This window comes from Myotis daubentonii, chromosome X, assembly GCF_963259705.1.
Source record: "Myotis daubentonii chromosome X, mMyoDau2.1, whole genome shotgun sequence".
Lineage (NCBI taxonomy): Eukaryota > Metazoa > Chordata > Mammalia > Chiroptera > Vespertilionidae > Myotis > Myotis daubentonii.
In genome coordinates this window covers 131,521,228-131,547,813 of record NC_081861.1, presented here as the reverse complement: position 1 = coordinate 131,547,813, position 26,586 = coordinate 131,521,228, and the positions used below count along the sequence as shown (strand labels likewise).

General features: G+C 43.7%; 2 protein-coding genes across 4 annotated transcripts in view; one reads left to right on the top strand and one right to left on the bottom strand.

Moving 5' to 3' along the window:
• CTPS2 (CTP synthase 2) overlaps nucleotides 1–14,722 on the bottom strand; it is a 128,143-nt gene extending 113,421 nt beyond the window's left edge. The window contains exons 1-2 of one of the 3 annotated variants that reach the window (XM_059680423.1): nucleotides 14,380–14,722; nucleotides 2,859–3,063 (exon numbers count right to left, since the gene is read on the bottom strand). In XM_059680423.1, coding sequence (XP_059536406.1) covers nucleotides 2,859–3,024 — 166 coding nt within the window. In that variant the 5' untranslated portion in view covers nucleotides 3,025–3,063; nucleotides 14,380–14,722. Of the gene's footprint in view, nucleotides 1–2,858; nucleotides 3,064–14,097; nucleotides 14,227–14,379 lie in introns of those variants that run through there. The other 2 variants (XM_059680424.1, XM_059680425.1) reach the window with 2 other exon arrangements.
• Nucleotides 14,723–21,763: 7,041 nt separating this feature from the next.
• The window catches only part of SYAP1 (synapse associated protein 1), a 29,772-nt gene continuing 24,949 nt past the window's right edge, over nucleotides 21,764–26,586 (top strand). The window contains exons 1-2 of the mRNA XM_059679751.1: nucleotides 21,764–22,103; nucleotides 26,090–26,208. Coding sequence (XP_059535734.1) covers nucleotides 21,935–22,103; nucleotides 26,090–26,208 — 288 coding nt within the window. The 5' untranslated portion in view covers nucleotides 21,764–21,934. The remainder of the gene's footprint in view (nucleotides 22,104–26,089; nucleotides 26,209–26,586) is intronic.

Below are 26,586 nucleotides of genomic sequence, written 5' to 3'. Positions count from 1 at the left end.
CACCAAACAACCCTAAAATCTCAGTGACTTACAAAACATTTACTGAGTTCTCCCTCATGTTATGTGGGGCTGTGGGTCAGTTGTGTGTCTGCTCTGTGCATTCTCAGGACCCCAGGCTGAAGGAGAAATCCCTATATGGGGCAGGCAGTTCTCATGACACAGGGCAGAAGCATAAGAGAGGCTGAACCAAATCATGCCACTGCATTGAAAATTTCTGCTTCAAGACATATGTAATATTCACTAATAACCCTTAGGACAAAACAAACCACATGATCAAAGAAAGTGCCCAATCTCTCTGGTTTACTCAGAATTAAAAGGGTTCCTAGGATGAGGGACTTTCACTTTCAAAACCAGGAAAGTTCCCAACAAACCAGGAGGAGTTAACCACCTACATGGCCAAAGTGCAAAGTCAACAGGGCAGGGAAATTGAAGGCATAGAAGGAAGTTGGGTGATAGTTTCAAACAAAAATACCACCTACCATAGACTTGAATGTCATTTCACAGACAAAATGAAAATTTTTTTAAATATATAAATTTTAAAAATATATAAATTAAAAATAGGTTTTTTGCTTTACTCTCCAGTTAGTAAAGTTTAAAAAGAATAGCCCTAGCTGGTTTGGCTCAGTGGATAGAGCATCAGCCTGTGGACTGAAGGGTCCCAAGTTTGATTCCAGTCAAGGGCACATGCCCAGGTTGTGGGCTCGATCCTCAGTAGGGGGCAAGCAGGAGGCAGCCGATCAATGAGTCTCTCTCATCATTGATGTTTCTATCTTCCTATCCCTTTCCCTTCCTCTCTGAAATCAATAAAAATATTTTTTTAAAAGTTTAAAAAGAATAATATTCAGTAAAGGTATAAGGAATTGGGCCTTCCTCTTACACACTGTTGATGAGGGTGTAAATTGGTGCAGATCCACAAGCCTTATCAGAAAATTCTGAGAAAAGATGAAAAGTTGTAATTTAGATTTTTTTCTGATTATAGAAAAGCAATATAGAACATTTTCCATATATTATAAAACACCTCAAAAGCAATCCATAATCAAACACATTCCAGTGGAATAAAGACTAGCCACAGCTTTATGAAGATTTTTTGATTTTCAAAACTTTTGGGAAAAGACTATAAATAGCCACAAACGTATGAAGAATTTTAAATTTTCAGAACTTTTTGGATTTCAGAGTTGTAGACAAGGGATATGCATTATGTGTTAAGAGCCTGAAAAACACATCTACTCATTAAATAAGAAATTTTGCACCCAGGCATTCTGTTTAAAAAAAACTAAATTTCAGGCCTGGCCTGTGTGGCTCACTAGGTTGAGCATTGCCCCTTGCACCAAAAGGTTGCCGGTTTGATTCCCAGTCAGGGCACATGCCCAGTTATGGGCTTGATCCCCAGTCGGGGGCATGTAGGAAGCAGTTGATCCATCTTTCTTTCCCCTCCCTTCATCCATCTCTCTTTCTCTAAAAATCAATGGGGGGGGGGGAGAAATATCCTCAGGTGAGGATAGATAGATAAATAAATAAATAAATAAATAAATAAATAAATAAATAAATAAATAAAACTAAATTTCAAAAAGATTTCCATCACAGTATTGTTTTTAATATCAATACACTGGAAATTATTTCCTATTATTGTTCAGATTTTGTGCAGCTTTTAAGAGTATAGAATATATTAAAATGTCCACAGTATATTAAGTTTTAAAATTAGATTACAGCCCAGCCAGCATGGCTCGGTGGTTGAGCATGGACCTATGAACCAGGAGGTCACGGTTTGATTCCCAGTCAGGGCACATGCCCGGGTTGCGAGCTTGATCCCCAATGTGAAGCATGCAGGAGGCAGCCGGTCAATGATTCTCTTTCATCATTGATGTTTCTATCTCTCTCTCCTCCTCTACCTTCCTCTCTGAAATCAATAAAAAATATATTTTAAAAGAAAAAAGAAAATTAGATTAAAAATAATGTAACTGTGAGATTCAATTCATTTAAAGTTCAAAAACAAGCAAAACTAGCCCGACCAGTGTGATTCAGTGGTTGAGCATGGACCCATGAACCAGGAGGTCATGGTTCGATTCCCAGTCAGGGCATATGCCCAAGTTTTGGGCTTGATCCCCAGTAGGTGGCGTGCAGGAAGCAGCCAATCAATGATTCGAATCATTGCTGTTTCTATCTCTCTTGACCTCTCCCTTCCTCTCTCTGAAATAAAAAGGAACAAACAAACAAACAACAACAAGCAAACTTAATCTATGGTGTTAGAAGACAGGATAGTAGTTACCCTGGTGGTTTGGAGGCAAAGGGAGATTCTGTTTATTGATCTAGGGGCTGATTACACAGTATAATCATTTCATCAAGTGGTACATTTATAATTTATGCATTTTCCTGCATGTATGTAAAATTTTTAAAAAGAAAGTATTTAAGGGCTAATGCTTTTTTTAAAAAAATAATTACTATATACATTGAAATGTCCACATTAATAATAGTCACTTCAAGAAGTGGGAAATTTTCTTGTCATTCTATATTGTCAATATAATTGTCAATATATACTATATTGTTTGAAATTTTCTCTTAACAATAAAATGTTAAGAGAAATCTATTACCTTTATGATTAAACAAAACATAGTCCATACTGCAAAAGCTACAATGAAAATGGTGTCCTCCCACAGTTTTCCAAAAGGGTGGACTGATTTGGAATGCCATCAGCAACCTGAACAATGCATCAATGACCATGAAAACATTCACATGTTCATAACATATGATCCAGCAACTCTACTTCTGGAACTCTATCCTAAAGAAATTAACCAACATATAAGAAAGAACTGCAATTTAACTCAGCGCTTTATAAGGGAGGAAGTGGTTCTCGTTCATACCGTGCTCATAAGGTGAAAAAGTGCCTGCATCGATGTTGATATAGGGGTCGATTTTGATGGCGGTAACTCGGAGTCCCCATGATTTTAGAATCGTCCCAATGCTGCTCGCGATGATCCCTTTCCCAATGCTCGAGATCACCCCACCGGTGACTAGGATGTACTTCATTGGTAAAGGAATGGCTGGGTGTCAGCACCCAGATAGAATCTGAAAGGTAATGAAATTAAGGGTCAGGGAAGAGAAACATTTTCTCAAACCAGTAAAGCAGAGTGTGTGTTAAACCAGAATTTCAAAAGCACACAGCATTTTCTTATCTAAACTAAATAGTTAAAATTTTAAAAAATTTAAAACCATCAGATATTTTTTATTTATTGATTTGAGAGAGAGAAAGAGTTTTTGTTCCACTTATTTATGCATCAACTGGTTGATTCTTGTATGTGCTCTGCCCGGAGGCCGAACCTACAACCTTGGCATATCCAGATGATGCTCTAACCAACTGAACTACCCAGCCAGGACTGAAACTTTTGAAACAAAGTCATATCCTCTGATTTTTTATTTTTGTCAATATGCAGGAAGCTGTGGCTATTTTCTGCAAGTAGAGGGGCTGGCTCCATTGCCCTGATTTTCCATTTACCCCAACTCTGTCATATGACAAACTTCATCATGAGAAAATAGATTTCTCTGGGATTCAGAGGCATGGTAAAATTTATGAGATCAGGCACTGTTGTCAGACAGAGCTGTACAAGCTGTACCGGGGCAAACGAATCCGTTCTGTGCCTGTTTCTTCATCTGTGAAATGGAATAAAAATACCAGTCCCTTAAAATATTATCCAGCACTAAAAAGAAATGAGCTGTCAAGCCATGAAAAGACATGGAGGAAACTTAATGCATATTACAAAGTGAAAGAAGCCAATCTGAAAAGGCTACATACTGTAGGATTTCAAATGTATGATGCTCTGGAAAAGGCAAAACTATGGAGACAGTAAAGAGATCAGTGGTTATGACCTAGCTGGTTTGGCTCAGTGGATAGTGTGTCAGCATGTGGACTGAAGAGTCCCAGGTTCAATTCCAGTCAAGGGCACATGCCTGGGTTGTGGGCTCGGTCCCCAGTGGGGGGTGTGCAAGAGGCAGCCATTCAATGATTCTCTCTCATCATTGATGTTTCTATCTCCCTCTCCCTTCTTCTCTGAATTCAATTTAAAAAAAAAGAGATCAGTGGTTGACAGTGGTTGGGGGAAGGGAGAGATGAATAGGTGGAGTACAGAGGATTTTTAGGGCAGTAAAACTACTCTGTGTGATACTACAATGGTGGATACATGTCATTATACATTTGTCTAAGTCTATATAGAATGTACAACATCAAGAGCAAATTCTAATGTAACCATGACTTTGGGTGATAAGATTATGCCAACATGGGTTCATTGACTGTAATAAATGTATTGCTCTGGTTTGGGATGTTGATAATGGAGAAGGCTGTGCTCATGGGACAGGTGGTATATGGGAACTCAGTACTTTCTGCTCAGTTTTGCTGCAAACCTAATATTGCTCTAAACAGTAGTCTTTTTTTAAATCAATATTTAAGTGTGCCAACATAAAATAGATTTTCTAGGTGGTTCTGAGGTTTAATTGAGCAAAGATATAAATCAGAGGTCAGCAAACCAGGGCCCACTGCTCACCTCACATCTGGCCCACTGTCTGTTTTTGCATGGTCCCCAAGCTAAGACTGTTTTTTATATTTTACATGATTTACAAAAGATCAAAATAATATTTCATGACATTAAAATTATATGATACTCAAACGTGTCCAGAAATCAAGTTTTATTAGCACACAGACACACCCGTTCATTTATATAGTGTCTATGTTCACTTACTTTCTACAATGGCAGAGCTGAGTAGTTGAGACAACAAAGACCTATGGCCCACGACACCTGAAATATTTACTATCTGGTCTTTAACAGAAAATGTTTGCTGGTACCTGGTATGGAGGGTCAAAATCAATCCCTACATTAACTGATAGTAAGAACTTAAGAAGGTGAGCTATTAACATCACTATTAATAAGAATAAATGTGTCTCCCTTAACTGAATTTTTTTCATTACCGAACAGTTTTACCATGCAGGAATATCCAAGCAGGGGGGAAATGTATTGTGTCATAAGGAAATTTTATTTGACTTTTCTGTGGCTGTCTGATTCTGATTTAAACTCTTTGGCTGGCAGGCGGGCAGCCCAATAGCTACTTGGCCTTCTCTGCTTTGAGAACCACTGTTTTCCCCTTGAGCCTATGCCTTCATTCTCGCCATTTCACCATGCATGTGAAAGTAAGCCTAACGGCATGATTTTCGTAGTCAGGGATGGCAGCTAAATGGGCAACTGAGTAAGACCACTGCAGCCGAAACTGGTTTGGCTCAGCGGATAGAGCGTCAGCCTGCGGACTGAAAGGTCCCAGGTTCGATTCCGGTCAAGGGCATGTACCTGGGTTGCGGGCACATCCCCAGTGGGGGGTGTGCATGAGGCAGCTGGTCGATGTTTCTCTCTCATCGATGTTTCTAACTCTCTATCCCTCTCCCTTCCTCTCTGTAAAAAATCAATAAAATATATATTAAAACACACACACAAAAGACCACTGCAAAAGAGAGGAAAACTAACAAAAACTAATAACTATAAATCCCACTTTCTATTATAATTCACAATTTTAAAAAATATTTTAATCAATGATTCTCTCTCATCATTGATGTTTCTATCTCTCTCTCCCTCTCCCTTCCTCTCTGAAATCAATTTTTAAAAAAATCTTTAGCCCTGACCGGTTTGGCTCAGTGGATAGAGCGTCGGCCTGCGGACTGAAGGGTCCCAGGTTTGATTCCGGTCAAGGGCATGTACCTTGGTTGCGGGCACATCCCCAGTGGGAGGTGTGCAGGAGGCAGCTGATCGATGTTTCTCTCTCATCGATGTTTCTAACTCTCTATCCCTCTCCCTTCCTCTCTGTAAAAAATCCATAAAAATATACTTTAAGAAAATCTTTAACCCAGCCATCATGGCTCAGTGGTTGAGTGTCAACCTATGAACCAGGGGGCCTCAGTTCGATTCTTACCCAGTCCAGGCACATGTCCGGGTTGCAGGCTTGATCCCCAGTGTGGGGCATGCAGGAGACAACTGATCAATGATTCTCTCTGATCACTGATGTTTCTATCTCTCTCTCTCTTTCTCCCTTCCTCTCTGAAATCAATAAAAATATTTTTTGAACTTTTAAAAAGTACTTGGAAATTAAGCACAGAATCAGGATGGGCTTTTCTTTGAGGAGTATGGACAAGTAAGATAAATGGGTAATAAATCATTTCTGTCCTCCTCAAAGAAAAGCCTATCCTAATTTTGTAGTTTCCTCTGCTTATCATTCAAAGAAAACTATGTGAAACTTAAAGGTGTAAAGTTATCACACTCGGAGCTGTGAGTTCAGTTTGAACTAGCTGACCATGGTCAGGACAAATAAATTGAAGCCATCCACAATATATGTCCCATCCCAAATGGCTGCCCTAAGTCCTTGGGCCTGCCTTTCAATACACAGTATAGTTAATCTCCTTCAATGCCACCTGGTCATCCACTCACCGAGCTAGTTTAGCTTAAAAGATTCTCAATCCAAACCCAGAATGCATATCCAAAATGGATCTGAATGTTCATCTCTTTCCACTCCTACTGGCTCAAGTAGTCACTAATAGTGGTCATTTCTTCACAGCCTTCCCTGACTCCTCCCAAGGGCAATTTCTTCTACTATGATAAGTGCCCCTCCTCTGGAGTCAGAGAGCCTAGATTCAAATGCTGGCTGTCATTTACAGCTATGGCCCTAGGCAACTTCAACTTTTCTAAACCTCGGTTTTCTCTACCTATATATTACGCAGAGATCATAACAGTGCCTGCCTTATAGAGGTGTGTGGCAGAGTACCCAAGTGCTAAAAGAAAGTTAGCCGTTATCATTTTCCAGAGCCATCTCCTCCCCAATTCAATCACCTCACAAATGTTTACTGAGAAAAAACCAAGATGGCGGCATAGATAAACACCAGAGATTGCTGCTTAGCACAACCACTTCAAGAATACAACTAAAAGATGGAACAGACATCATCCAGAATCACAGGAAGGCTGGCTGAGTGGAAATTCTACAACTAGAAGGAAAGAGAAAAGCATACCAAGACTCAGAGGAGCTGCGGTGCAGAAGTAAAGTACAGAGGTACGGAGGCGCACGGGGAGAGGGCTGAGGACATGGTTGTCTTTTTCAATCAGGAGGGAGTCTCAAGCTCTGAGCTACAGTTCCGGGCGAGTCTCTGGGGACCCAGACTCCTAGGGGAGAAACTGGGCTGTCTGGCATCGGTCAGAATTCGAGGGCAGCTTTCTCTCGGAGGTGCTTGCAGTGACTGCTGGGACACTGAGAAGCAGGGCCTCTGAGGGCACCCATAGCTGCTTGCTCCGCCCTGTTGATCCCCTGAGACCCCCGCCCCGCCCAAGCTGTGCACTGGCTTTTGCATATGAAAGGCCTGGCCCTTTGCAATCTGAAAATTACCTAACAAACTGCAGCTGGCCCAAGGCCCCAGGGCAACTCGCATTGCTTCACAGCTGAGCTCCTGCTGGGTAGCCTCAGGCAGAGGCTAGATTAGCACCTCCTTAGAGATCCAGGAGCCAGTGTGACCCATGGTCAGAGTGGGACCATCCAGATTGCAGCTCCTCGGATCCATAAAGGACACACCCGGGGGCAGACTCAGTGAGCACCAAAGCCCCACTGAAGCAAGTCTTGCCCCGGAGGGGGGTCTCCAACACAGAAGTTTTCCCACTGCAGACACAGCTGATTCTCACAGCCAATTGGCATGGAGGTCAATTCCTCCCAGTGATACCTACAACAATCAAGGCTTAACTACAACAAGACTGTGCACACAGCCCACAAGGGGGTGCACCAAGAGTGTCCACCTCAGGTAATTGGGGAGGCTGAGCCACTGGGCACTATAGGACACCTAGCACACAAAACCACTCTACCAACACAGGGAAGCATAAAAAATGCGGAGACAAAGAAACAAGTCACAAATGAAAGAAAAGGAGGAAAGCAAACTACTGGATATAGAGTTCAAAACCACACTTTTAAGGTTTTTAAAGACCTTTCTAGAAACTGCTGATACATTTAGTAAGACTCTCAAAAAGTCTGGTGAGACCACTGATAAATGTAGTGAGACCCTCAAGAAATCTAGTGAGACCCTCGAGGTGACGAAAAAGGACCAACTAGAAATTAAGCATACACTGACTGAAATAAAGGATATTATGCAGAGTTCCAAAAGCAGACTAGAGGATCTCAAGAATCAAGTCAAAGATTTGAAATGCGAAGAAGCAAAAAACACCCAACCGGAAAAACAAAATGAAAAAAGAATATGAAAATACGAAGATAGTGTAAGGAGCCTCTGGGACAGCTTCAAGCGTACCAACCAACATCAGAATTATAGGGGTGCCAGAAGAAGAGAGAGAGCAAGATATTGAAAACCTATTTGAAGAAATACTGACAGAAAACTTCCCCTACCTGGTGAAAGAAATAGACTTACAAGTCCAGGAAGCGCAGAGAACCCCAAACAAAAGGAATCCAAAGAGGACCACACCAAGACACATCATAATTAAAATGCCAAGAGCAAAAGACAAAGAGAGAATCTTAAAAGCAGCAAGAGAAAGAAACTCAGTTACCTACAAGGGAATACCCATACGACTGTCAGCTGATTTCTCAACAGAAACTTTGCAGGCCAGAAGGGAGTGGCAAGAAATATTCAAAGTGATGAATGCCAAGAACCTACAACCAAGATTACTTTATCCAGCAAAGCTATCATTCAGAACTGAAGGTCAGATAAAGAGCTTCAGAGATAAGGAAAAGCTAAAGGAGTTCATCACCACCAAACCAGTATTATATGAAATGCTGAAAGGTATCCTTTAAGAGGAAGAGACAGGCGGAGCCTGGTGCGCCCGGGGCGAGAGGCGGGCTTGCTGCGCCTGCGCAGAATGCAGTGCTTCGGGGAGGGCGGGCGCGCATGAACCTCCGTGCCTGCGCCCTGGGAGTCTGCGCCCTGGGAGTCGTTGGTGAAGGTGGGAACCTTGTGAAGGTGGGAACCGAGTGGCTGCGCTTCCCGGGAAAGGTGAGTTGAGCACTTGGTTTCGGGTGACAAGACCAGGGCAGCGGAAGTACATTATGAATCGCGAATATAACAGCTCCGGCCCGAGACTGCTAAGGACCAGACCAGGAGGCCGAAGCCTGGTCACTCACGCACCTCTCATCCCCCACTGCTCCCTATAATAATAATACTGCAGCGCCTTGCAGTTTACAAAGCGTCCCCTTCCCCACCACCTCCGCTATTATGGTATCACTAGTCCTTACTGCCTTCGCACCCACATCCCCTTTACGTGTTGATTTTCCTCGTTAGTAATTTTACCAGCTCGTAGTTGCATGGCTCTTTCCAGTTGCCGCATAAGGTCCCATTTTCCCTGTTTTTCTACGAGCAAAGAAAGAATGTAAGCTTTTATTCACAGGGCATAATGTCTAGATTTTATTGGGAGGGAATGACCTGGACACCAGGTTTAGGAGGAAAAGGCCGTTGACTCCAGGAGAGGTATGCGTGCATTAAGGGCATTCTTGTGCACCCGAGATCTTGGCGGACGACGTCAAGCACTAGGCCTGTGGACCACAATCCGCCTGAATGGAAGAACCTTTGCAAGAACCGTGGGGACTATGAAAATCCTGAAGCCCTGAAATAGCCCAAGTTTGGGAAGAGCTTTTGTGTGATGCGAATGAATAAATTGGTACCTGGTGGTCGATCTGCACTCTTAGTAAGAAAAGACCTATTTCGCCGAAACCGGTTTGGCTCAGCGGATAGAGAGTCGGCCTGCGGACTGAAAGGTCCCAGGTTTGATTCCGGTCAAGGGCATGTACCTGGGTTGCGGGCACATCCCCAGCGGGAGATGTGCAGGAGGCAGCTGATCGATGTTTCTCTCTCATCGATGTTTCTGACTCTCTCTCTCCCTTCCTCTCGGTAAAAAAATCAATAAAATATGCTTAAAAAAAAAAAAGAAAAGACCTATTTCATACTAGAAATAAATTCAGTGAAGGCCAGTCTTAGAGGAAACCATGGCTTCAGAATTAAGTAGCTATAGCTGAGCGGTATGGTTTAATGGGGGAGTACAGACCGGGAGGGAGCTGGGAAAGTTCTGTATCTTGACACAAGTGGTGGTTAGGTGTACAGACGCACAATGCTATTTATTGAGCTATGTACTTGATGTGTACACTGTAGTGGTTATAAATTCTACCTCAATCTAGCAATAACAACCACAAGAGGTCCATGTCTCTGCAGGATCCCCAAAGGCAAGATATTTTGGCTTTCTTTTTTGTTTTTCCAAAAGTATTCCATCTGATACAGAGTCGCTTGAAGTAAACGCTAATAGATTCTTTGTGTTTAGAAACAATTAAGTGAATAAACCATGGCTACTGTTGGCTCCCAGGAGCCAAAAGAAGTCAATCTGCTCTCAAGCTTTTACAAAGTTACAGGAACCAATAGTCAGCGCATACTTTGTGGAACCTCCTAATGCAGCATTGAATACTACAAATGGAGAGTAGCTCCATTTTGGTAATTCACAATGAATAAAAATTGTTTTTAATACCAAGAATATAAGGAAATAGCCCTGGCCGGTTTGGCTCAGTGTATAGAGCGTCGGCCTGCGCACTGAGGGGTCCCAGGTTCGATTCCGGTAAGGGGCACATGCCTGGGTTGCTATCTCAGTCCCCACTGGGGCACATGCAGGAAGCAGCCCCAGTGATCCTCTCTCATCGATGTTTCTATCTCCCTCTCCCTTCCTCTCTGATACCAAAAATATATTTTTAAAGAAAATAATATAAGGAAATAGATTGGAAACCTGATTCAATTTAGTAATAGGATACAGTCATTTGTAACCCACGAATATTATTTTCCCCATAATAGTGCATTTTGTATGGTAGAATTTTAAAACAAAGAAGAAAATGTGCCTTGCAGTCATCTTGCTTTGAGACAAATAATTTTGGCAATTGTGCAGGACTAGAATACAATGTCAGTTTTACAGAACAGCAGGAAGCAGGACTTATAGGAAATTGGAGAAGGAAAGAACACAATTGAAATTATTAAAATTATAATAAGGTAAACATTTTTAAAAATATGTTTTATTGATTTTTACAGAGAGGAAGGGAGAGGGATAGAGAGTCAGAAACATCAATGAGAGAGAAACATTGATCAGCTGCCTCCCACACACTTCCCACTGGGTATGTGCCCACAACCAAGGCACATGCCCTTGACCGGAGTCGAACCTGGGACCCTTGAGTCCGCAGGCCGACGCTCTATCCACTGAGCCAAACCGGTTTGGGCAACATTCAACTTTTAAGTGTTGAGTAATAGCCAATGTGAATTAATTGCTTGACTGACAAATTCTTTTACTAGATGAAACTTGGATATATTTATTCAGCTTTAAACAAATAGCACATAAAATTGAAAATCAGAATAGTTTTTTTGTGAAATGTTTTTATATTCCTCAGTTTTTTTATTGCTGTGTTTTTGAATTTATACTCGAAATTTTGGACCATCAGGTTGAAAGAGAAAGGAGGAAGAAGGATAAAACGAAAATGTTAAATTTAACATTTGGGGAATCTGGTGAAGGGTATCTGAGAATTCTTTGTACTATTGTAACTTTTCTGTAAGTTGGAAAATGTATCAGAATAAAAAGTTTTTTTAAAAAAACAAAGAAGAGGAAGAAGAAAAAGGTAAAGATACAAATTATGAACAACAAATACACATCTATCAACAAGTAAATCTAAAAATCAAGTGAATAAATAATCTGATGAACAGAATAAACTGGTGATTAAAATAGAATCAGGGGCATAGAAAGGGAGTAGACTGACAATTCTTGGGGGGGAAGGGGTGTGGGGGATGCGGGAAGAGACTGGACAAAAATCGTGCACCTATGCATGAGGACAGTGCGGGGGGTGAGGGCGGAGGGTGGGGGGGAACCGGGTGGAGGGGAGCTATGGGGGGAAAAAAGACGAACAACTGTAATAATCTGAACAATAAAGATTTAATTTTAAAAAAATGTTTACTGAATGTCTATTATATATGCTAGACATGTTCCATGGCCCAGGGATATGGGGGTGAACAAAAAGTCAAGTTCCCTGCCCACTTGGACTTCACCTTTCCTGTGCAATTAAGGGGCAAATAAGCGGTGCTGTAATTGTATCTTATTAGGGTACTGTCACGCTATTAAAAGGACTTCTGATTTGTAAAAGTTAGCAAAATCAAAAACAAACCCCCCGCCGAAACCGGTTTGGCTCAGTGGATAGAGCGTTGGCCTGCGGACTGAGGGGTCCCAGGTTCGATTCCGGTCAAGGGCATGTACCCGGGTTGTGGGCACGTCCCCAGTGGGGGATGTGCAGGAGGCAGCTGATCGATGTTTCTCTCTCATCGATGTTTCTGACTCTCTATCTCTCTCCCTTCCTCTCTGTGGAAAATCAATAAAATATATTTAAAAAAAAAAAAAAACCAAAATGCCATAGAAAACTGGAGTGTATTCATGTGAAGTCACATTATGTGGTTGTCAAAAAGTCTAAGCATTTTCCATATAAGATATGCTTATGTGATATGAACAGAGTGGGATATAAAATTGGGCATAATATCATCTCACCTATGTTTATTTTTTTTTAAATATATTTTATTGATTTTTTACAGAGAGGAAGGGAGAGAGATAGAGAGCCAGAAACATCGATGAGAGAGAAACATCGATCAGCTGCCTCCTGCACATCTCCCACCGGGGATGTGCCCGCAACCCAGGTACATGCCCTTGACCGGAATCGAACCTGGGACCTTTCAGTCTGCAGGCTGACGCTCTATCCACTGAACCAAACCGGTTTTGGCCCTATGTTTATTTTTTAATTTAGACTGGTCAAAAGTGCACTAAAATGCTGAATTTTAATATATTTAGGTGGTTGGGGTGTAGGCAATTACTAGTTTTCGATATTTTCAAAAGCAGAAGATACCTTTTTAAAGCACATTCGATATTTTACAAAGTCTTTGAAAATGTCACTTAATGCCAAAGATACATCCAGTCCTTTTTACCTCTTTTAAGTAAACAAGAAAGTTTGAAGCAAAATTTTAAAACAGCAGGAAAAGGCAGGCTCTTCGGGCTACTTCCTTGAATCCAGATGTTTTTTCTCTCGAATGAAGACAAGTTTTCATATACTCTCATATGCAGTAAGCAGAACCAACTGTCTGTAAAATGGAATGTGTAGGGCTGCCCTGTCTGCTGTCCAATACAAACATTACACAAGCTGTCCGTGTGATTTTGAATTCTCTAGTAGCCATATTAAAAAAGAAAGATGAAGTTAATTTTAACCATCTTATGTATCCAATGTACCCAAAGAGCTTTCATTTTATCACATAATCACTATAAGAATTTATTAGTGAGATATTCTACATTCATATTCTCTCTCTCTCTCTCTCTCTCTCTCTCTCTCTCTCTCTCTCTCTCTCTCTCTCTCTCAAGTCTTCGGAGATTAGGTGTGTGTCTACTCACAGCACATCTCAACTGGACCCGCCACATTTCCAGTGCTCAAGAGCCCCTTGGTGCCGAGTGGCTGCCACACGGCAGCGCAGGCCTAAAGCAACTAAAAACATCAGAAAGCACAAAGAGATACTTTGTCAACAACGACCATTTAAAATGTAATATTAGAAACCGGAGTACTTACTGAATGATCCCATTTTATGAAGTTCTCAAACAGGCAAAACTAAGCTATGCTAGAAATGAAGGGGGGGGGGGGGCGTGTGGATCGTCTGGAAGGGACACGAAGGAACTTTCTGGAGTGATGGAAACGGTCTACGCGTCAGGGTAGTGGTTCCACGGGTGTAGAATTTGTCAGACCCTGATCTGCACATTTAAACAGGGGACATTTTACGACATGTAAATTGCACATCCAACCTGTAAAAATCGCTGCCAAAAGAAAGCTATTTTGTCAGGGCGGCGGCACCGTGCGCCCTGAGGAGCTGATGTGGGGGAAACGGGAGGTAGTTGTTTAACGAGCGAGCGCGCTGGGCGCGGGGACAGAGAGGCCCTTTCCCTCCGCGCGGGGCTTCACTTCCGCCAACGCCATCTCGGGGCTCCCGGGGCTCCCGAGGCCCGGGAGAAACGGGGCGCGGAGAGACGCACCGGGGGACCCGACAATACCCACCCCAGATCGCGGCCGCCGCAGGGTGGGCTCCGACGGCGCAGGGCACCCGCGCAGCGGCCCGGCCCCGCACCCCGTTGGGTCTGCGTGCGCGGGGTGCGGGGATGCTCCTGGCCGCCAGCCCCTGTCGGACTGGGCGAGAGCGCCATCGGGGAGGGGACAAAGGCTCCCGGCCTCGCGCGCGCGCGCCGGGGTTGGCGGCGCGGGTGGGAAGGCCCCGGGGACGCGGGGGGACGCGGGCCCGGAGGCCCTGGGGGTGCGGTGGAGGGCCGGGCTGGGGATTACCTGTGCGGTGGTGGTGGCGCCCGGAGGGTGACTGGTGGGGACGGCGGGCTCCTTCCCACGGCCGGCCCGCGCTCACCTGTGGGGCTGGGTCGGGGGCCGCCTTTAGGGGTGTCCCGGAGTCGCCTCCGGGTCCTTCCCGCCTCCGGTGCAGGCCTCGGGGTGCGCGCCGTCCTCTCCGCCCACCTTTCCCTCTCCTGCCGCCGCCGGCCCCGCTGACTCACGCTGGTGAGCTTGGGGTTTGCACCAGGTTTGTGCAATGCAACAAAACCAGCGCCTAAAAAGTGACTCCTCCGGCACAGACAGCTTCCCCTCCCTCCGCCCTGCAGGCACTTGGCCCCAGGCCTCGCTCTGCCCCAGGACTGCTCCTCCCCTCCTCGGCTCATTTAGCAAAGGCCCTTCGGAGACCCAGGTGAATACCATGTTCCCACCGAGCCCAGGCCCCTCGGCACGCAAGGCCCCTTGCTTGGGTCCTCCGGTCCGGTTCTCACCACTGTAAAGAGCCTCACCTTGTCACAGACGTTTGTGGGTGCCCTGCTGCGCTCCAGGAACTGCAGAAGTGCTGAGGAGAGGACCAAAATAAAACGGGGTTCCTGCTTTTGAGGGACTCAGTCTGGGGGTCGTTCTAAACATCTATTGGAATCAGTAAGATTCCTAGAAAAATACTCGCATAGAAAAAAGGCGGGGGGGGGAGGGGCAGACAATCAGGACTTCATAAGTGAAATGACTTTTTTTGGAGAATGATTGGTCCTGAGAAAGGATACAGCAGGTTGTTAAGATGAAGGGAAGAACATACCCAAACCACTGAAGGAGAGAGGATGTAACTATGGACAATGGTTTCCAGCTAATAAAAGAAAATAGGATTCCACTGAGTTTCCTATCTACCTACTCCAGGACTTCTGTGAGGATCAAATGAGATGAGGCATGGGAAAATGCTTCACAGGCATTTGATTAAAGTGTAAAATGTTTGCACCTGGCTATAAAGCAAGTTGTGTTCCTGGGCTAAAGAAACTCCAAGGAGGCTAGTCGCTAGGGAGAGGAAACCAGGCGTTGCTACTTGACATCATTACCAGCGCCCACAGCAACTGTTTCTGGGCTGAGCTGGGCTGTGGGCTACGTTTTACACCATGGGGTCTTGGCAGCGTTGGCTGTGATTTGGTGGGGTGTCACTCCAGGGTGGTGGCAGGACCTGTATCCCACTTGGGGGAAGCCAATGATGAGCCTAGCCAGTTTGGCTCAGTGGATAGAGTGTCTGCCTGTGGACTAAAGGGTCCCGGGTTCCATTCTGGTCAAGGGCATATGCCCGAGTTGCAGTAGGGGGCATGCAGGAGGCAGCCAATTAATGATTCTCTCTCATCGTTGATGTTTCTTTTTTTTTAAATACATTTTATTGATTTTTTACAGAGAGGAAGGCAGAGAGACAGAGAGTAAGAAACATCGATGAGAGAGAAACATCGATCAGCTGCCTCCTGCACATCTCCTACTGGGGATGTGCCCGCAACCCAGGTACATGCCCTTGACCGGAATCAAACCTGGGACCTTTCAGTCCACAGGCCGACGCTCTATCCAATGAGCCAAACCGGTTTCGGCATCATTGATGTTTCTATCTCTTTCTCCCTCACTTTTCCTCTCTGAAATCAATAAAAATATTTAAAAAAAAAAAAAAGAAAGAAAGAAATGAGGGAACTGGCAAGTTGTCACCACAAAGTGGTGTTGGTGTTGAAGTCATCAAAGGGGAAGCACTTCAGATGACGTGGTTTAGGGTCTGATGGCTGAAGTGGAGTCAAGTGAGATGGGCATTGCTGGCATTGGGTCTAGCGCCCAGCAGGCCAGTGTAAGGGACATCAAGAGGCCTGGAAGGATGGTGGAACTTGGAGAAGTCAATTGAGGCCAAGAAACCAAGTAAATATGAAGCTAATAGATGACAGCAACAAGGTAGGGTAGAGGGTTGTAAGGAAAAATTAAGTAAGTTTTAAAACAAAAGGGAGTTTCTCCCCACTAAGAATGGCAGAACAGTGTTGTAGGAGAAGTAGTAAGGATCCAGGGGTTACTAATGTCAATTTCTGGGAAAATGAGCAAAGACTCCACTCAATAGGAACCAGAGGGGCGACCCAAGCCTCCTCAAAGGCAAATAAATAAATAAATAAATAAATAAATAAAAACTTTAAAGGAGGAAACACCTTGTAAAAAAGGCTGGAGGCATAGAAGAGATTGCTATGAGACAAGTCTTCCAGAATCCAAAGGACCCTGTAGAAAGGGTGCTTGTGAAATGGGTTGAAATGATGGTAATAGTTAACACCTGCCATGTATACAAGGTTTTGAAGTATGGTACCTATTTGCTTTGTTTAACAATGGACGGGTTATTTTGGTTTTCTGAATTATGTAAATCATCCCATTCAATTAAATGCCTTATTGATTGTAATGTGAATATCCCATGGGTTGTGGTTATACTGGTCTTAGAAAGCACATTTTCCTTTACCTGGAAAGGACAGCACAGTTATCCCAAGGTCAGAGGGCTCCAGTTAACGTATCCTTGTTGACTCAGTGTTCCAGAGACCCCAAACTGTAATTTAGATAACATGCCTAAGTTTAACCCAGGTTCCTCATTCCAGACCCGAGGGCTCTAGATAATGTGTTTCTGTCAATTCAGTGACCCCGAGACCCAAAACTATAATGAACATGCTGCTTCTGCTTCTATAAACTGCTTTTTTTGCAAACCAGGTTCCTTATTCCAAACCTTGAGATGTAATCAATACCTTTGTGATTTTTTGCCTATATAACCCTGGAGCTGCGACCATCTTGTTACTATGAGATTTGGGGAATGGCCCCTCATAGTCCTGGATTGCAATAAATGTGACTCTTTAATTCGACTTCTTGAGGCGTCCTTCTGTGATTCGCGGGGTACATTACAACAGTTTCCTTCCACATTTCAGTACTTCATTTCCTTTTTACAACCAGAACAGTAATTATGGTTTTTTTTGTAATAAAGGACCTGAGGCTTAAAGGTGTGGAGTGCCCTGACCAAAGGTACTGTACATTAGTTAATATAAATAACAAAACCAGGACACTGTGGGGAGGAAAAATAATTTTTCCTCCTACCCTTTTAAGTTCTTCTGGCTGGACTAATCAAATTAACACAAGATAAATTAACAGAAGAAAATGATCAAATTTATTACTTATGTGCATGCAGAGGTTTCATAAGAATATAAAAGGTGCCCAGACTATGTGGCTCAGTGGTTGAGCATCGACCTATGAACCAGGAGGTCAAGGTTCAATTCCTGGTTAGGATGCATGCCTGGGTTCAGGTTCCATCCCCAGTAGGGGGCGTGCAGGAGGCAGCCAATCAATGATTTTTTTAAAAAATATATTTTATTGATTTTTTACAGAGAGGAAGGGAGAGTTAGAGACATCAATGAGAGAGAAACATCGATCAGCTGCCTCCCACACACCACCCACTGGGGATGTGCCCACAACCACAGCACATGCCCTTGACCGGAATCGAACCCCGGACCCTCTAGTCCATAGGCCGACGCTCTATCCACTGAGCCAAACCAGTCAGGGCCAATCAATGATTATTTATCATCATTGATGTTTCTATCTCTCCTTCTCCCTCTCTGAAATCAATAAAAATATGTATATTTTTAATACTACCCAAAAAAAGAGAGAATATGAAACTTGAGGACAAATCGGGCAGTTAAGGCTTATATGTCATCTTGAGCTAAGGTGGGGTGGTTTTGGGGGGACTCCAAAGGCAAGGAAGGCAAGTCATGTAGAGACGGAAAAGCAAATCTTTGGTTACTATATGTTTGCTGGGTCACCTTTAACAATATGATACAGAGAGGACTTTGATCAAAGAGGCCATGCTAGGTTCCTCCCTGTCTATCACACACTGGTTTATATTAAACTAGTTATCTGATTATTTCTCCCTTCCTGGAGGAGGTCCCCCATCTAAATTCTTTTAGGCAGTTAGGGGGGAAGGTCAAAGGTTCTTCCTGAGTCCTTTGTTTCTTGAAAATAGCCAGCTTAGCCCTAGCATCAGCCTGTGGACCAAAGGATGCCAGGTTCGATTCTGGTCAAGGACATGTACCTCAGTTACAGGGTCCTCCCCGGCCCGGGTCCTGGTCAGGGCTCGTGCAGGAGACAACCAATCGATGTGTTTCCCTCACATCGATATTTCTCTCTGTCTTTCCCTCTCTCTAACTCTCTAAAAAGCAATGGAAAAATATTCTCAGGCGAGGATAAAAAACAACTAAATTAATTTAATTAAAAAAGAAAATAACCAGCTTAAAATAATCGATACTCCAAAAGGCATATTTTGGGGTGGCAAACTCTGCTTTCCTTTGATATCAAAAGAAAACATCCGTTTCCAAAGTCAGACTCTTTACCATAGAGTGTAGAGCCTCATCTTTTTCTTATTCTATGAATCTATGAGGCTAATGGAGGAAAGATATTTTGTGAATACACAGAGGTTCTTATGATAACTTTTGTAATATTAATCCAAAATGGAAAAAAAAGTGAGCAGGAAAACAAATCTGATAACAGGGTTGACATTAATTTGTGTGGGGATAAGGGTGTGTCTTCATTCAACAAGTGTTCTTTCACAGCCTACTACCAGCATAGAGTTGAGGATAAAAAAGAAATGGAAAAGAAGCCCATCATTAAGTTGATTTGTGTGTTTTTTTAATCTTTTATTTTGAAGAAGTCCACCTTTCAGAACAATTGTAAAACTGTCTGTCCCCTGGGGATCACAGCATTCACCATTGTTTTGAGTGCTCCTGGAGATAAAGCAAAAGTACGGCTGAATGGGCTGGGTCCCACCTCTGCTATTTGTTGAGTTGGTACTATATTCCTTTTGGAGGTGAAGAAACTTGAAGAGTAAGAAGTCAAAGGTATTCACCCATTATATATATATATATAGAGAGAGAGAGAGAGAGAGAGAGAGAGAGAGAATATATTAATTGATTTTAGAGAGAGGAAGGGAAAGAGAAACATCATGCTTGGTTGCTTTCTGAACTCGGTATGTGCCCTGACCAGGAATCGAACCCGCCACTTTTTGGTGTACAGAAGGACACTCCAACCAACTGAGCAACACCGGCCAAGGCAAAGGTATTCACCTATTAGAAAGTGGAGTTAGAACCCCCTTCTGACTGAAATTCCAGGCTCACTCCAATCACACTTGAACCAAATATCATTTTTCTGGAAAGTGTTGACTTTCAGGTTCTCACTGACTTAATAAATCCTAGAAAGGCATTGGTCCTCAGATGTCCCCTGACTTTCAAAGTTGAGTCAATACCCAGACTCTAAAAACAGATCGGAATGTCATTGATGCCACTGAATTGTACACTTAAAAAAATGGTTAAAATGACAAATTTTATGTTATATATAATTTACTGTAATTTAAAAAATTGATAGTGTAATATACCAAAAACTATTGAATTGTACACTTTAAACTGGTGAGTTGAATAGTATGTGAATAAAGCTGTTTTGGGGGGGAAAAACAAAAATGGGTTGGACTTGTTAAACTAAAGTTCTGGACCTGAATTGTAAATATACCTCAGGCTGGAAAACTGGAGAACAGGAAAAATCAGGTTGTAATCAATCCCCTATATATTCACTGGAACTAAGCAACTGTTCTGAAAATGTTGGGAGGAGGAGGAATAATGGGTGTACTTTACCAACAGATTGCTTGAGTCTGTGCTTGGGAAATATGTTCATGAACTCCCTGTTCTCAAGGAGTAGCTGTTCACTTGGGCAGGTTTTTTTTATTCGTTTGCTTGCATGTTATTATGGGAAAAGTAAAATACTGTATATAGGAAAACAGACATAATAGTATAACCACCCAACTTTAGCAGTTAACAACCTGTGGCCAGGTTTGCTTCATCTACATCCCTACTCATTTCCCCCATCCTGTATTAATTTGAAGCAGGATGGCTGGCATCTTATCATTTCATTGGTAAATATTTCAGTATGACTAAAAGATAAGAACACATTAAAACACACACACACACACACACACACACACACACACACACACTTACCACAGTTTAAAATTTAACAATTCCTATGTCTATGGACAGATGAATGGATTAACAAAATGTGGTATTACATACAATGGAATGTTATTCAGCCTTTTTAAAGGAGCCTTTTTTGCCTGGCCAGTGTGGCTCAGTGGTTGAGCATCAACCCATGCCCCAAGAAGGCACCTGTTCAATTCAGGCCAGGGCACATGCCAGGGTTACTGGCTTGAACCCAAGTAGGGGGTGTGCAGGAGGCAGCTGATAGATATTGATGTTTCTCATGGATGTTTCTATCACTCCCTCTCTCTAAAATCAATCAAAACATATTTAAAAAATAATAAAGGTAGCCTTTCTTAAGGCAGAATTTTTTAAAAAATCCTAACATATTCTACAAAATGAATGAACCCGAGGACATTTGCTAAGTGAAATAAGCCAGTCACAGAAAGAGAAATATGGTGCGATTCTATTATATGAGGTTCCTGAAGTAATCAAACTCATTCAGAAAGTAGTTTGGTTGCCAAGGGCTGGGGGGAGGGGAGAATGGAGAGTTGTTTAATGGATACACAATTTGATTTGCAATAGGAAGAGTTCTGGCGATTGGTTGCATAACAACGTGAATGTACTTAACACTTCTGTACTGTACACTTAAAAGTTAAGATGATAAAGTTTGTGTATTCTACCACTAAGACAATTATTTTAAATTTAACAGCTCCATAATTTCATGATCTATATCCAATGACCAAATTTCCAATTCTTATGAAGTCAAACTTTTCCACCCCACTGGGGTTATTTCAATTAGGATCCAAATAAAATCCACAAATTGCCACGCATTATGTCTCCTAAATCGCTTTTAATCTGTAAATTCTCCTTCTCCCCTGCCTTGCAATTTATTTGAATAAACAATGTCGTTTGTCCTGTGGTTTCTCACAGCCCCTAGATTCTATGTTGCCTGCATCCCATGGTATCCTTTAACACTTTCTTCCAGCCTCTGTATTCCCTGTAAATTGGTAGTTGGACCTAGAGGCCCTGGGTTAGGTTTTTTTCTGTGTTTTTTTTTTTTTTGGAGCGAGGGGAGGGGGGGAGGGGGAGGAGCTAGTTTTGATTCAGTCTCAGGAGGAGGCTAAAGATATCCATCTCCACGGGCTGGCCCAGCTGGACCTGAAAAGGCGAAGCTAAGCCACCACCCAAAGTGCTTAGAGTGACAAAGACGCCGTTTACACGCCTGGGTCAATCACTACAAAGCTGGCGATGCAGGGAAAGGGGCGCGGCCAGGCTTCGTGGGAAAAGCCCTTTGTCCGCTTTCCACGCGCGCATACTCGCTAACAAAATAAACAAGCGGAGGGGCGTGGCCTTTGGCCGGAAGTGACGCACGCACGGCCGGCGTCCGAGTTGTCATAGAGGCGGAGAGGCGGCTAGACGGGCTGCTGCGGGGGTCCCACTTCCGGCCATCTCCCTGGGCGACGCGCATTGTGCCGTCAGAAGTGGGCAGCAGCCAGCAGGTCTCCGGTGGTCGGGACCGCGACGGCGGCCCCGCGGGCGGGATGTTCCGCGGTTTGAGCAGTTGGCTCGGCTTGCAGCAGCCGGTGGTGGACGGCCGCCCGGTCGAAGGAGACGGGCAGCCTGAGGGAGAAGCCCCACCGGCGCCGCGCCCCGAGGCTGTGGCGGAGTCGGCTGAGAGCGAGCTCCTTCACCAGGCCAAAGACCTCGGCGGTGAGTCGCCCGAGTCGGGGTGGGGGAGGAAGGTGTGTCTGTTGGTCGGTCCTCTCGGGATGGGAGAGCTTGGTGAGGACCTGGGCAAAGCCGGGGTTTCATCCCGCAGTCAAATCCCGAACCTGAAGTGGCTCGTGACAGGCACTGTACAAAGTGTAAACATGAGGAGCAGAGCCGCAGAAAGGCGGTGTAGCCTGAGGTCTTTAGGTTTGACAAGGAATCTTTTTTGTTCAGCTCGCCAACTTCCACTTCCACAGCCTCCCCCCCTCAAGGCGAGGCTGTTGGAGAGCTTGAGTAGGTTGAAAAAGTGACTTTTTGTCCTTAGGGCAGAATGTATTTTCGGGAGTTAATTGAGGAAGAGTTACTGAACTCCTTGGTCAGGCTGGTCTCCTTTTTAGGTGCCATGGGACCTTTTTCCTTAAGGCAGGAAAGTAGCTGCCAATTTTTGTCTGTGACGTTCAAGTTTCAGTACTAGGAGTTTTATGAACCCTATCTCCTTTCATCTGTTAAAAACCCCAGGGAGTTGGGAGACAAGCCTAGATTTCTCACCCTAAGGTATAGTCATAGTAAATGGTAGCAGCGGAATTTGGACCTAGATATAATTTCAAAGCCTGTGCTCTTTTCGAGTTTACTGTGTAGATGGGGAGGAGGGTGAAAGTAAGCTTGAAAGATAAACACATGCTCTAGTAATTCTGATTTTAGACTTCAGCGGGCTTAGTCAAAGAAAACGACTTTGAGAAGGAAGACCCTAAAGCAGACAGCAGTAGGAGAGAACTCCAGCAAAGGTAGGTATTAAATTTAGCAAGCAGCCCTGGCTGGTTTGGCTAGAGCATCAGCCTGCGGACTGAAGGGTCCCGGGTTCGATTCCGGTCAAGGGCACATGCCTGAGTTGCGGGCTCGATCCCTGGAGGGGCCATGCCAGGAGGCAGCTGATCAATGACTCTCTCATCATTGATGTTTCTGTCTCTCCCTCTCTGAAATCAATAAAAATATATTTTTTAAAAAAATTAGCAAGCATTTAAAAAGAATCTAAATGGCAAGAGCACTAGGGGAGGCTGGAGCCTGAGAGTGGAGAAACACATTTGAATAAGAAAGGCTCTAACATTAAAAAATTTTACTTCAAAGTGGAGGGGCAGGGAAAACAGACTTAACCTGAAATCATGGCAGTACATAATCTCAGTCCAAGGGCCCCAAACAGTGCACAAGAGATACAAAACTAAGTGCTGTATATAAAATCACTAAAGAGGGAGTAAATTTCCTGTGTAGAAAATTAGGAAGAGCTTAGAGTATTGGAGAGATATGACAAGATGAATTTGAAAAGAGCAGAAAGGTTATGTTAGGTAGTTGGCATAGATAAAAGTTAGGAAAAGTAGGGTATGGGGATTTACCTGATTTCCTAGAACACAGAGAACCATTTTCATTTTCTTAAAGCATATCTACACTAATAAAAGAGAAACATGGTAATTGGCATACGACTGCTACCCTTTTCATTGGCTAATCAGCGAGATATGCAAATTAACTGTCAGCCAAGATGGCAGCCGGCAGCCAGGCAGCTTGAAACTAACATGAGGCTTGCTTGCCTCAGTGACAGAGGATAGTTGGAGGAAACCAACGTTCCCCACCTGCGGCTGCAGGCCTCTGAGCGGGCAGTTTAAGAAACATTGTAACAAATATCTTCAGACTTCAGCCAGCAGATTCGCAACATTGTAAGCAAAGGCCAGAAACCTACTTTCAGCCACGAGGCCTAAGAGCTGGAGCCAAGCCGCAAGGTAAAGCTGGCCCAGAATAAAAAAAAAAAAAAAAAGAAAGAAAAAAAGGAGCGGTTGGGAACTTCAGTCACTCCCAGCCGGAAAACAGCCCTCAGCCCCTCACCCAGACTGGCCAGGCACCCCAGTGGGGACCCTCACCCTGATCCAGGACACCCTTCAGGGCAAACCAGCCGGCCCCACCCATGCACCAGGCCTCTACCCTATATAGTAAAAGGGTAATATGCCTCCCGGCACCAGGATCAGCGTGACAGGGGGCAGTGCCCAAACCCCTTGATCGCCCTGCGGCTCTGTGTGTGACAGGGGGCGGGGCCCCAACCCCCTGAGCAGCCCTGCTCTGTGTGTGACGGGGTGGCGCCACAACCTCCCCATCCCCCATCAACCCTGCCTTGAGTGTGACAGGGGACGGTGCCCCAACCCCCCAATTGGCCCTACCCTTAGCGTGACTGAGGGTGGCATCGCAACCTCCCGATCTGCCCTGCTCTGTGCATGACGGGGCAGCGCCCCAACTCCCCAATCGGCCCTGCTCTGAGCCCGACCAGGGGCTGCACCTAGGGATTGGGCCTGCCCTCTGCCACCCGGGAGCAGGCCTAAGCCAGCAGGTTGTTATCTCCCGAGGGGTCCCAGACTTCGAGAGGGCACAGACTGGGCTGAGGGACCCCCCCTCCCCCCCGAGTGCACAAGTTTTTGTGCACTGGGCCTCTAGTATATTTTATATTTCAGAGATGAAGGGAGAGAGAGAGATAGAAACATCAATGATGAGAATCATTGTGACCTCCTGGTTCATAGGTCAACACTTAACCAGTGAGCCACACTGGCTGGGCCATTTTCATTTATCTTAAAGTGTCAAAAGTGGCTTCCGGCACTAGCTGGTTTGGCTCAGTGGATAGAGCGTCAAGGGCACATGCCCAGGTTGCAGACTCCTCTCCCTCTCTGAAATCAATAAAAATATATATTTTTAAAAAGTGACTTCTGAAAACTTTGTGAGGGCTTTATTGAAACTTCATGTTTATATTTAGTACTAAAGACCTCTGAATACTTTTTTTTCTTTTGAATACTTTTTATTTTTTTTTAAAGGTTTTTATTTTTTTTATTTATTTTTTTAATATATTTTATTGATTTTTTACAGAGAGGAAGGGAGAGAGATAGTTAGAAACATCGATGAGAGAGAAACATCGATCAGCTGCCTCCTGCACATCTCCTACAGGTACATGCCCTTGACCGGAATTGAACCCGGGACCCCTCAGTCCGCAGGCCGACGCTCTATCCACTGAGCCAAACCGGTTTCGGCCCTGTTAACTTTTTTTAAAATATATTTTTATTTATTTCAGAGAAGGAGGGAGAGAGAGCTAGAAACTAGTTAATAAAAACTGTCTTTAACATGGTGTCAGATTATCTCTTTGCAAAAATAATAAACCACTTCTTGTCTTTATGAGCTTCTTACCTAAAAATCTCTTGTCATGCTCTCCCACTTCCCTCTTTCTCTGACTTCAGAATCCAATCCACTCTCTAATAACCCCTGGGAGACCTTCTTCCTCCCTTCTCTGAGTGCCTCTGTTTAATGAATACTAGTAATTGTGCTCCTGTGGTTGTCTATAAGTTTTTTGTTTGTTTAGAAATGGACATTCCTTGAGGGCAATAACTGCTTTCTCTGTGTTCAGTATGTATAGTGTACTTCACCCATGGAGTCATTAAAATCTGAGAATTAAGATTATTATGCTAAAATACCAGTTTTTAAAAATATATATTTTTATTGATTTCAGCAAGGAAGGAAGAGGGAGAGAGAGGTAGAAACATCAATGATGAAAGAGAATCATTGATCAGCTGCCTCCTGCACACCCCCTACTGAGGATCGAGCCTGCATCCTGGGCATGTGCCCTGACCAGGAATCAAACCATTAGCTCCTGGTTCATAGGTCGACGCTCAACTGCTGAGCCACACCAGCTGGGTAACAAGACAATTTGAAACAGTTGCTGGGGGAGAACTGGGAGTTTGCTAAGGGTCTTTGAAAGAGATGAATTAAAGGTCCAGGATGGATGGCCAGTCCACCAAGAAAGTGGAGTACTGGCAGTGCTTCTCATTTTTTGTGTCCAGTCCTAATTAACAAGGAACATGCCCTATGGCTTAAGATTCTTACAAGAACTCTTTAAGGGAGAAATTATAAATACAATAACCATTGTACTGGAATGGAGCATAGACTCTCTTTTTTATTCTTTACAGGCTATCTATTTAACTTTGCAACTGCTGCTACAAAAAAGATAACTGAATCAGTTGCTGAAACAGCACAATCGATAAAGAAATCAGTAGAAGAAGGAAAAATAGATGACATCATCGATAAGGTACATTTAAATATCTTTGATAGTAGAAATTTATGAAATGCATTAACTAATATCGTCCCTTTTTCTTATGAATTTTATTAACCCAAGTAGGATATCATATTCTTTTTAAAAAATATGTTTTTATTGATTTTAGAGATAGAACATCGATGAGAGAAATACTGCCGGCTGCCTCCTGCATGCCCCCTATTGGGGATCGAGCCTACAACTTGGGCCTGTGCCCTGACTGGGGATCAAACTAGCGACCTCTTGGTGCATGGGTCAATATTCAACCACTGAGCCACACCGGCCAGGCTAGGATATCATATTCTGATAAAAATATTAATAGTTGAGATTCTTGGATTTTTTCTCTTTTTATGTAACAAGTAGCTATGATATAAA